This window comes from Engystomops pustulosus, chromosome 3 (assembly GCF_040894005.1).
Source record: "Engystomops pustulosus chromosome 3, aEngPut4.maternal, whole genome shotgun sequence".
In the NCBI taxonomy this organism is placed as follows: Eukaryota; Metazoa; Chordata; class Amphibia; order Anura; family Leptodactylidae; genus Engystomops; species Engystomops pustulosus.
The window spans coordinates 80,779,027-80,790,735 of record NC_092413.1 but is presented as its reverse complement, the minus strand read 5'-3'; the positions used below and the strand labels follow the sequence as shown (position 1 = coordinate 80,790,735).

The 11,709-nt window shown below is 39.8% G+C and overlaps 1 protein-coding gene across 2 annotated transcripts in view; it reads right to left on the bottom strand.

The window, feature by feature from the left end:
* Positions 1–8,489, bottom strand: part of LOC140121521 (uncharacterized) — a 35,123-nt gene extending 26,634 nt beyond the window's left edge. For both annotated transcript variants that reach the window (XM_072141209.1, XM_072141210.1), the window contains exons 1-3: positions 8,449–8,489; positions 1,837–2,072; positions 723–906 (exon numbers count right to left, since the gene is read on the bottom strand). In XM_072141209.1, coding sequence (XP_071997310.1) covers positions 723–906; positions 1,837–2,048 — 396 coding nt within the window. In that variant the 5' untranslated portion in view covers positions 2,049–2,072; positions 8,449–8,489. The remainder of the gene's footprint in view (positions 1–722; positions 907–1,836; positions 2,073–8,448) is intronic.
* Positions 8,490–11,709: the final 3,220 nt, after the last annotated feature.

The window sequence follows — 11,709 nt, the reverse complement described above, 5'->3', positions numbered from 1 at the left end:
TCTACATATCTTTATTGCCTCATTAAATTCCTAAGAGTCATTTTCCAGGGTCTATGAGGCTTGTATGTAGTAGTGTAATTAAGCCTACAAACCCCAGACAATCCTTCCACCTTTAAAGTACACATAAAAAGCTCTGTTTCTTACAGTTTAAGGCTATTACACTCGGTCACAGTGCGGTGAGCACATTGTGTGTCACCACATGGTGACCGAACTGGGCGATCATGCCACAAATTAAAGAGTAGGTCCTATTTTTGGCCTGATTTGCGGAATGGCAGCGGATCTTCCTATAGAGAGGAAAAGGGAGAGGAGCATTCTTTTTCCCCCTTCCGTACCTGGGCATGTGCTTCCATAGCTGAACATATAGTACATACGTAGAAAAGCAATTTGTCTTTTTCACTGTCCATAGGCTTTTTGGACATAAAACTATTTCATGCGACTCCAATCCCCTACCTAAGAGTTCATGTAAACGACAGTGATTTTACACAGCCCCGTACATGAGTCAACTAGTCACAAATGATAAAGTAAGTCTTATTTTTATCCAATTTTTATCCCAGCTTGAGAGTTATTTCTCCGCTGACAGTCAGGCCCGAGAGCTCGCCGCTGTTCTGTGCATGTGGCCTAACATTCTTCATATACACATTGTACTGTTATGCAAAGCTTGTTAAAAATGTAAGTCTGATTTAACTTTCTGACTATGATCTTTAAAAATGCAATTATCATACCTTAAGGGTCCCCATCAATATGTTTTGTGCTGAAATAACCAATTCCTCTTGGTGCTTTCGAACTGCAGGTTGAATGTTTAATTTCTGTACTGACAACAAGATGCCTTTTCCAGTTATTAGAAGAGACCTTGCTGCTTTTTCCATTTCTTGCCCCAAAGTTCTATCGCCACATTCCACTCCAATTCTACATAGATAAATATCCAGGATTTATAAACATTCACTTAAAAGAATTAGTACTTTTCAAGTGGTAAATAGTAAAACACAGGGCACGGTATAAAACTTAAAGGGATTGTCCATGTTAAAGAACATCTACCACCAGGTTGAAGGATTTGTAAACCAAGTACACTTACATGCTGGTTTGTGATCCCTCTGGCAGGATTTGCTCTAGCTTCTAATGTCCTGGTTTTAACAAAAAAAGACTTAAAATTATGCAAATGACCCTGAGGGGCTCCAGGCTCCATTTACATATATATGGAGCCTGGAGCGCCTCAGGCTCATTGCATTAATCATGTGTTAGCGTTTCCCTTGTCAACTGGCATGTTTGTACACATTTTACACTGTCCATGCAGTGCCAACAGTTTGATAATGTGCAGGGCATACCTTGTTGATTAATTTTCTGTGGCATATAAGAAACACACATGTAACATAAAGTGATTACCGTATATACTCGAGTATAAACCGAGGTACCTAATTTTACCACAAAAAAACTGGGAAAACGTATTGAGTTGTGTGAGCCTAGGACATGCAGAGTGGGGCTTTTTCAGCATAAACATATTTATGAAGTGTCAGCACCAAAATATTGGTCCTTTTCCGACACTCATGCCTTTTTTTTTTATTTTTGGTCGCTCAATGTGGGCGCAGTTTAGTGATCCCATCCCTTTTTTATGCACACTTTTTTGCTGCACAAATTGATGAGCTAAAAGCTGGCCTACTAAGTTCTGCTTCACCTTAATAAATGTGGACAGTTCTAAACCTTTATGGTCATTTGCCAATTCATCAACCCCTTGAGCTATAATCTAACATCGCAGCGTAAATTGATGAATGTCCCCCTATGTATTTTACTGTCTCTTTACTTCTCACCATTTTCTTTCCTTGTCTGTAAAATGGTCCGTACCTGAGTGAAGTGTTTGCAAAATGTTCTGCAAATTTGGATAACTCCTGAGCCAACTGTTCCAGGTCACCACTTATCGCAGTATACTTGTTGCCATCGCATTCCAAGGAGATGATCAAATGACAGAGCTGTACAGCCATTGGGGATATAATCCTGTCGATTGTCTTGGTTATAAATACTGAGCTGATATCACAGTAAGAAAAGGTATCCATCATCTCCTAAAAATGTCAATATCATCCCTGTTAAAGGCACAAAATATATCAAACACATGAACCATTGTTGGTCAGTATAGGCAGCTAATATTTGGTAAAAAATTAGTGCATAGTACAATCTGCTATGTATTCCAATATATTTATATTTAATGAGATCACAAAATTATGGCATAAAAATTACCTAAATTTTCCGCTAGGTTTTTGCAGTGGATACCTCCTCTCTCAATGGAAGTCTGCAGCCCAATAAAGAAAAATGCTGTACAGAAATACTCATGGTTTGGACTAGATGGCCAGATAACCATACAAAAACCAAATTGATTGGGATTAAAACGAAGCCTTTATTTCTCTAACAAGCACTGTAGTCAAGTTTATCTCTATTTAACTCATTTGGACTGAAATGGTTCAACCACAGAAGACATCTGATGAAATCTGTATTGGTATAATAAAGACACACATGCACATGCGGTTGTCAGCCTGTGATCATAGACAGTGCATCGTCCTATGTCATGTGCTGACCACACTTCAGGGACAGGAATCCTTGTATCTTATTTATATATATAGTCACTGATTCTCTGCTAATCAGTAGCGTCATTTTTACTGTGTTGACACTGCTGTTTAGCAGGGAATCAGGGATTCCTTGCATCATATATCAATATTGATCTCAGTCTTACTGGCATCCTAGGTCGTAATATAATTACAGCCACCTACCTATAGGTTAAACAATCCTGCAAGCAAAAACTCAGCACCCTAGTCACACCATAGAAGCCATTCCAGTAGGACAGTTAACAAGGATCTGGAGAAAATGTAGTGAATCATACACATACATGGAAGAAGCCAACAACATATGTCATAGATTAACAAAGAGAGGGTACCCTTAGTGGACTCTTACAAAGCACGAAGTAGGTTATGCAAAAGAGACAGGGATTTACTCATCAATCCCCCTAAAGTGTCTTAGGCCAGCAGAGATCCATGTCCAGTACCCACTGTCGTCATACAATATAGTCTTCAATTCATAGCTATCCCATCCATTATGCAGAAGCATTTACCTTTGCTAAAGGCAGAGGATAAAGGATGCAGGGTTGTATCACGTAAAGGACAAACTTAAGGGAACCTTCTGTCTCCATCCTTATACAGGGTTCAACCAAACATGGCTTTCCACACAAGGTTTTTATAAGTATGATGCCTCATGCTGATTTACTTGTGATTTTACCACGACTAAAACATTTTTTTTATAACAGTAATGGGTCAAAAGAATATTAAGAATTTTATCTTTATGGTGCCTTTAGCCAGTTTTTGCAGGTACATAATGGTAGAACTACCAATCTTTGCACTTATGCTATCAAGTAGGAAACTATATTGAGACAGGAATGATGGGATCATTACATTTCTATTGCCTGAGCATCTAGATCCCCTGTTAACACACCCTAGACAATGGCTAATAACTATACATACACTCACCGGCCACTTTATTAGGTACACCATGCTAGTAACGGGTTGGACCCCCTTTTGCCTTCAGAACTGCCTAAATTCTTCTTGGCATAGATTCAACAAGGTGCTGGAAGCATTTCTCAGAGATTTTGGTCCATATTGACATGATGACATCAGATGTTGGGTACATTGTGGTCATAAAGGGATGGACATGGTCAGCAACAATACTCAGGTAGGCTGTGGTGTTGCAATGATGCTCAATTGGTACCAAGGGGCCCAAAGAGTGCCAAGAAAATATTCCCCACACCATGATACCACCACCACCAGCCTGAACCGTTGATACAAGGCAGGATGGATCCATGCTTTCATGTTGTTGAAGCCAAATTCTGACCCTACCATCCGAATGTCGCAGCAGAAATTGAGACTCATCAGACCAGGCAACGTTTTTCCAATCTTCTTCTGTCCAATTTCGATGAGCTTGTGCAAATTGTAGCCTCAGTTTCCTGTTCTTAGCTGAAAGGAGTGGCACCCGGTGTGGTCTTCTGCTGCTGTAGCCCATCTGCCTCAAAGTTCGACGTACTGTGTGTTCAGAGATGCTCTTCTGCCTACCTTGGTTGTAATGGGTGGCGATTTGAGTCACTGTTGCCTTTCTATCAGCTCGAACCAGTCTGCCCATTCTCCTCTGACCTCTGGCATCAACAAGGCATTTCCGCCCACAGAACTGCCACTCACTGGATGTTTTTTCTTTTTCGGACCATCCTCTGTAAACCCTAGAGATGGTTGTGCGTGAAAATCCCAGTAGATCAGCAGTTTCTGAAATACTCAGACCAGCCCTTCTGGCACCAACAACCATGCCACATTCAAAGGCACTCAAATCACCTTTCTTCCCCATACTGATGCTCGGTTTGAACTGCAGGAGATTGTCTTGACCATGTCTACATGCCTAAATGCACTGAGTTGCCGCCATGTGATTGGCTGATTAGAAATTAAGTGTTAACGAGCAGTTGGACAGGTGTACCTAATAAAGTGGCCGGTGAGTGTATATCCTATTGTACCTCAAGAAGCCAGACTAGAAATATACACAAGTGATAGAGAAAAATACTTTATTTAGACAATGCATTAAAACATTAAAATATCCGGGTGGTGGCAAAAGCAGAGGAACAGGGGGGCATCACCGGACACAAAGGTGGAGGAACATATATGCACATATAAATAGGTAAGACTTGTGTGTTGAGATGAAAATGAGACACTTAGTATGGGCTAGCAGTAAGGCTATATATCATACATGCGTTATACATAGGGATCAAGAGACATAGCAACTCATCATGAAAAAGGTCTTACCCTGATGTTTAAAGGTAACGCTCCACTGTCTGGGATGGCACCCAGGGGAGACAAACACAAAACACAAACAAAAATTGCACTGAAAATGCCTTGATAACGTACGTTTTTACATAAAACTAACATCGAAGTAGAGATTTGTGCACAAATAGGGATGCTAAAACAAAAAGCGCAACATATTTGGCTGATAACCACAAATGTGTTTAAAAACACACAAAAAAAGCTTCTATTCTGTCAAATTTTTCCAGAAATCACAATGTAAACAAGAATAACTTTATACACACTACCACCTTCATGCAACGTTGCAGCAAATGGCAATAAACTGCAAAAATTGCATGACAATTCAAAAATCCACAGGGGACACCAAACTATTTTTGCAGAAAATTGCACTAAGCTTCACACAGATCTATCATTGTATTGGCTAAAATCAGACAGCTTTGGGTCTTTGTATAACCCCAGGCTGTCATAGTAACCGATCCCCACAAGGGATGGCAATCAAATCCTATATGTATCCAATAACACCCGCTGTTACTGGTGGGTGTTTGCTGCAATATTCAGCAAATGCCCACCTTGTATGGAGAGGGATTAGCATCCTGTCTTTTATCTCATCAGCCAGATAGTCCATAAAATGGCAGCAGATGGAGACTCATGTGATCTATATCTGTCAATAAACAATCGCCCTGCCAGAACTTTAATCTTATAAGATCGATTGTTCATGGACAGATAAGATCACATGACCCTCCATCTGCAGCCATTTTATGAACAGGAATGTTTAGCTGATGAGTTAAAAGACAGACTTATAATGGTTCTATGGCCCATATTGATTAAAAACAGTGCAAACTGCACTAGGTGCCATTAGCCTGTGTAGTGGGCACAGGGTGCCAGATTCCTGAATTGTGGCACATCTTTTTCATGAATCTGGTACTCCCTGCACTGGTCCGACAGAATGCACCAACTTTTTTGGTGCATCCTTAACATAGGGTGAAGACATTTCTGAAACACATGTGCAAGCAGTTTGTACAAAAAAAGAATATTTTCGGATTTTCGCTTCCCGTGACGTCTCGGGGGCGGCAATCAGTTGCCATGACCATCTTCGGAAGACCCAAGGCGGTCTTGTTTTAACCCATTCATTACAATGTGCGATTTACACATTGTAATGAATAAGGAGGAAAATCCCCATATACTGACATACTATAGTATGGTAGTATATGGTAGTATCGATCAGACAACCTAGGGTTAAAGTACCCTAGGGGGTCTGAAAAATAGTATAAATAAAAGTTAAAAATGATAATAAAATACCTAAAAATTCTAATCACCCCCTTTCCCTAGAGGTCATATAAATATAAATAAACTGTAAAAATCCTAAACATATTAGTTATTGCTGCGTCACAAAATGCACGATCAAAATATAATAATGTTTCTTCACTGCGTTTAACCCTGTAACAGAAAATAGCGCCAAAGTAAAAAATGGCACTTTTTTGCCATTTTGAAAAATATTTAAAAAATTTCAATAAAAAGAGAACAAAAGGCAATACAGTCCAAAAAATAAAAGCATTGAAAACTTCATCAAAAGTTGCAAAAAATGACACCACCCACAGCTCTGTACACAATAGTATAAAAAAGTTATTAGCGCGATAGGTGGCAAAAAAAAAAGATTTTGTAGAGGAGGTTTAGAATTTTTGTAAATGTATGAAAACATTTTAAAACCTATGGAAATTTGTTAGCCCTGTGATCGCACCGACCCAAAGAATAATGTTGTTTGGGGTGCACAGGGAAAGCTGTAAAATCCAAGCCCACAAGAAAATGACGCAAATTAGGTTTTTCACCATTTTCACTGCATTTGGAATTTTTTTCCAGCTTTCCCGTACATGGAATGGAATATTATATACCATATATTATAGACGCAGATTACTTGTCCTGGCAGGAAGAAAACTGAGGACTCTGCATGACATTACCAACTGGGAATTCTCTGAGGTTTGGGGGAAAGCAAAGACCCAGATTACTTGTCCTGCAAGTTAGTTTGATCTCCCAAGAAGATATCTAGTAGTGTAGACTTGTACCGTGTTAGCCATAGAGAGCAGAAGAAGATTGACCAAATCAGGCGATAACTTTTTGAGGTTAATTGAATATATTTGACAGTGAACTTTAGAGAATACTACATATACCATTGTCTAAGACAGTAGGGGGGGGGGGGGTTGTTCCAGGGTAATGTGGGGGTGTGTGTGTTTGTGTGGCTGATATTTAAGTTTGTACATAGATGTTTTCCCTATGCTCCACTTAATCCCATTTTAAAGATACAAAACCCCCTTGACCCCCAAAAATGATTGTATTTCATTATACTATGCAATTATTAACTAGCCCTATATGTGTCAGTACCTGTCCAGCAACCGCGCAACCACAACCAGGCTTGGCGCTAGCTGTCAGACTAGGTAGGTGGTGGCGAACTCACCCTGCGACATCCCTGCAGGCTAAGGCCCTGCCTAAAGCAGATAAACCGCCCTGATAAGGGCGAACCCACTATCAGGAACCTAACTGGCTGTCCCTGAGTGACCCTACAAAGTGACAGGAAAACTTACTTCGTCAGACAGCTGCTGGATGGTGGAGCGGATAGGTAACCAGAATACTGATATAGACCAGTGTTCACACTGGTAACAGAAACCGACACTAGACAGACAGGAAGGTGGGGTCACACTAGGAGATAAACGATACTGAGAGACCAACAACAGATACAGACAGACAAGCAGAGTCAAACAAACTGGGTCAAAACCAAGATGGCAGCAAAGGTACAGATACATATAGCAAATAGAATGGTCAGGAGGCAAAGCAGAAGTCAATACACCGAATAGCAAGAAAAGAAATGGCAAAAGCGCTAGATACACAGATAGACTGCAATAACTAGCACCAAATTAAGGGCTGGGCAGAATATAAGGCAGTAATGGACACTGCCTCCAGCACTGACTGGCTCAGCCGTCCATCACTCAAACTGTAGCTGCAGGCAAAACGAGTTTAAAGACACACCCAGCTTTCCCAGGATCAGAAATGGTGCTGTCAATCACAGGCAGCTCTGGGTGTGGTTTTCCAGCAAGAAGTCTGAAACCTGATCCCATCAGTACAATTTGCCAGTTCTGACAATATGTCATCAAATAATGAGCACAACATTATTTTAGGTAGCTAACCAAAAAAATAAAACTTTGATTGTTAAGCCACTATATTCACAAATACACTTTGGTTTTTAAAGCTTTTATAGGTCTGTCATTAAGGGGTTAATAGCCTCAATTGATGCTGCAGACACCCTAGTATGGACAGGGCTTAGCTTGTGAGGTAAAACATTATAATTTTATTTTATATGTGCTCTATAATTGGAATCAACATTATTGTCAGTATTTGTTGATTTAATCATTCATAAGGAAGCCATATATTGAAATTTTGTGGCTCCTAATAATAATTATAAACTTAACAAAAATCCTCATCAAGCAGTTGTCCTACATACAGCCATTACACTGAGAAAGCACTACTAAATACAGCAACACAGCTACAATCTAACTGGCTTGCAGTGTAAAGAACATCATAGATAGATTCTTTAGAAAAACTCAAAGTATAGAATAAGTTATAAAATAGGAGCACTTCTTATTCTTACCATGCCTTTTCCTTGATCAGCTTTCCTCTTGTTCAGGTGCATGCAGTGTATAAATAAATCATGATAATACGTCATTCATCTCAACTACAGGAGGAAAGCGGTCTCATGGCAACTGTCTAATGAAAACTTGCCATCATGACCTGAATACTTGCTGATTTATTTATTACCAAGCTTAGCCTCGGAGGACAAAATCAATCCTAAGAAATAGTGCAGATTAATATATATGCTAAAAAAACCCTATTTCATTTCATAAAGAAGTTTTCCTATCATAGGCATCAGTGCTCTGTCTACAGGATAGGGGGTACATTCTTAATTGCCATGATCTTAAATGGCTTGTCTAATTTCAGTAAATAAAAACAGTTGTTTGTATAATGAAAAGTTATACAATATTTAAATTTACTTTGTGCATCAATTAGTTACAGTTTTCTAGATCTCTGCTTGTAGTCATTGTATAGGAAGCTTCACTGTCGCCTTCCAATAGATAAAAGTCTGTCCATGGTCATGTAAAATCTCTAAGGCCCCCACGGCCCCCAGTGTGTTTGATGCGCTGAACTCGCATCAAACATGCATCGTGTGCTTACTTTTATATCCGTCCCGAATGCCCACAAAGCAAAATTGAACTCAGCATGTCAGTTCAGCTCCGGTTTCTGAGTGTTCGGACCAGAGACTGCATTATTATTATTATTATTATGTATTTATGTAGCACCATTAACCCCTTCGAGACTCAGCCTATCTTATCCTCATTTTTCAAATCTCCCCTGTGTCACTATAAGTGCTTATAGATTTGGAACACTATGAGATATCCAGGAAATGGTGGCGGGATACACTGTGTTGGGGATAACCACAGCTAATTTTGCTCCGATGCGTATTCATACGTTCTCTTAAGCTCTGGGTGGTGCGTCCTACGTATTGCATGGAGCATGGGCATTCGAGGACACAGATGACGTAATCTGAGCCACAACTGATGAATGAGTTAATTTTAAACAATTCTCCTGTGGATAGGGCCTTGAAGTCTTTTGTTTTGTTACACAAGATGTCACAGGTCTTACATCTTTCCTTGTTGCATTTGTAGCAGCCTTTCAGTTCTGGGAAGAAGGAGAGAGTGGATTTCTTTTTTTCTTTACGAAGTCTTGTAGGGGCTAAAATGTTCTTAAGAGTAGGGGCCCTTCTAAAAGTGAGATGTGGTTTGGGAGTAATTCTGAAATGTGTGGATCTTTTTTGAGGATGTTCCAGTTTTGTTGAAGTGTGTGTCTGATAAGGTTATGGTCTGTAGTATAGGTAGTGATGAAATTGCACTTATATGAAGGGGCGTGTGCTTTATTAAGGGAGGGGATCAAGCAGTCCTTATGTGTAAGTCGGTTAACTTTCTGGTATGCATTCTTTAGTAGTTGTGGTGGATAGCCTTTTTCAGTGAATCTATCCTTGAGAATTTTAGATTGCGCCTGAAAGGTTTTGTGGTCGGTACAGTTTCCGCGAATTCTTTTGTATTGGCCGTATGGTACATTTTGTAACCATTTCTTGTAATGCGAGCTTGAAAAATCTAAAAACCTGTTTACGTCTATACTCGATCTCTGACTTGATCTCTGTTACAAAACTTATGGCCCTCTGTCCCTTTCCAGATAATAAAAAGTTCATCTATGTATCTTCTGAAGAACTGGATCTGGTGACTGTAATTGATGTTACCTGTAATGTGAGTCTGTTCGAAGCAGCCCATGAAAATATTTGCATAACTGGGTGCAAATCATGTCCCCATAGCTGTCCCCTTGACCTGTGAATAAATGTCCTTTTGGAATATGAAGGTGTTATGTTCCAAAATTAAATGAATGCTGTCCAGAATGAATTCAATTTGTGCTGGGGGTAATGATGGGTCTGTGAGGAGAGACTGTTTTACTGCTTCGATGCCCAGAGTGTGTGAGATGTTTGTGTATAGTGAGGAGACATCCATCTTGATGAGGATAAAATCTGATTGCCACTGTATTTTATCTAGTTCAATGATAAGCTGTGCCGAATTTCTGAGGTAGGTGGGAAGGGTCTGGACGAATTTTTGTAGTAAGATGTCAATATATTAGGAGAGATTTGATGTAACTGAGTTTATTCTGCCACAGATATACGCTGGAGAAGACCCTGATAAGTTGTGAGTGCAGTCTCCGTATAAACTGGATGGTAGATAGTAGAACTCACTGACATTCATTCCACAGCGTTGCCATTTGCATGAAGGGAGGATGCAATGGATGTGCTTTAGGTTCAGTTTAATAGCTTTACCTTAGAAATGACATGCCATGCGGTTAAAACACATTGCTACTGCACAGTGAGGATGAACATGTCTGCTACAGTCACAAATGGAGGACAGCATGAAGAAGGAGGAAGTGATGTCACAGAAAGAGGAGGAGAAACTGGGCAAAAGTGCATGATGGGATAGCTAGCTTAAAGATACAGCAAGCAAATTATCAAACAATAAAAACTTTGACCACTAGGTGGCAGCATGCATAACATGAGAATAAACATATCATTGCAGACTGAATGTACAATTGACAACCAATAACAACATATGACAGGCTGTCACAGCATAGAGTTGATCCCTGATATTATTGGGCAGCCGGGTGGTTTAGTCGGATTTTTGTGAATTTTAGACCTACCTAAAATTCACAAGAATCTGACTAAACCACAGCTTATCATTGAACTAGCTAAAATACAGTGGCAATCAGATTTTATCCTCATCACGATGGATGTCTCCTCACTATACACAAACATCTCACACACTCTGGGCATCGAAGCAGTAAAACAGACTCTCCTCACAGACCCATCATTACCCCCAGCACAGATTGAATTCATTCTGGACAGCATTCATTTAATTTTGGAACATAACACCTTCATATTCCAAAAGGACATTTATTCACAGGTCAAGGGGACAGCTATGGGGACAAGATTTGCACCCAGTTGTGCAAATATTTTCATGGGCTGCTTCGAACAGACTCACATTACAGGTAACATCAATTACAGTCACCAGATCCAGTTCTTCAGAAGATACATAGATGATCTTTTTATTATCTGGAAAGGGACAGAGGCCCAAGCCATAAGTTTTGTAACACAGATCAACCAGAACACCTGGGGTATCGAATTAACAGTCAACTTATCCCATACACAAATTGAATTTTTGGACCTCCTAATCCAAGTTGACGAACAGAGCTCTCACCTAACCACCAAAACCTTTTTTAAAAGCGTAGACGTAAACAGGTTTTTCAAGCTCGCACTACAAGAAAT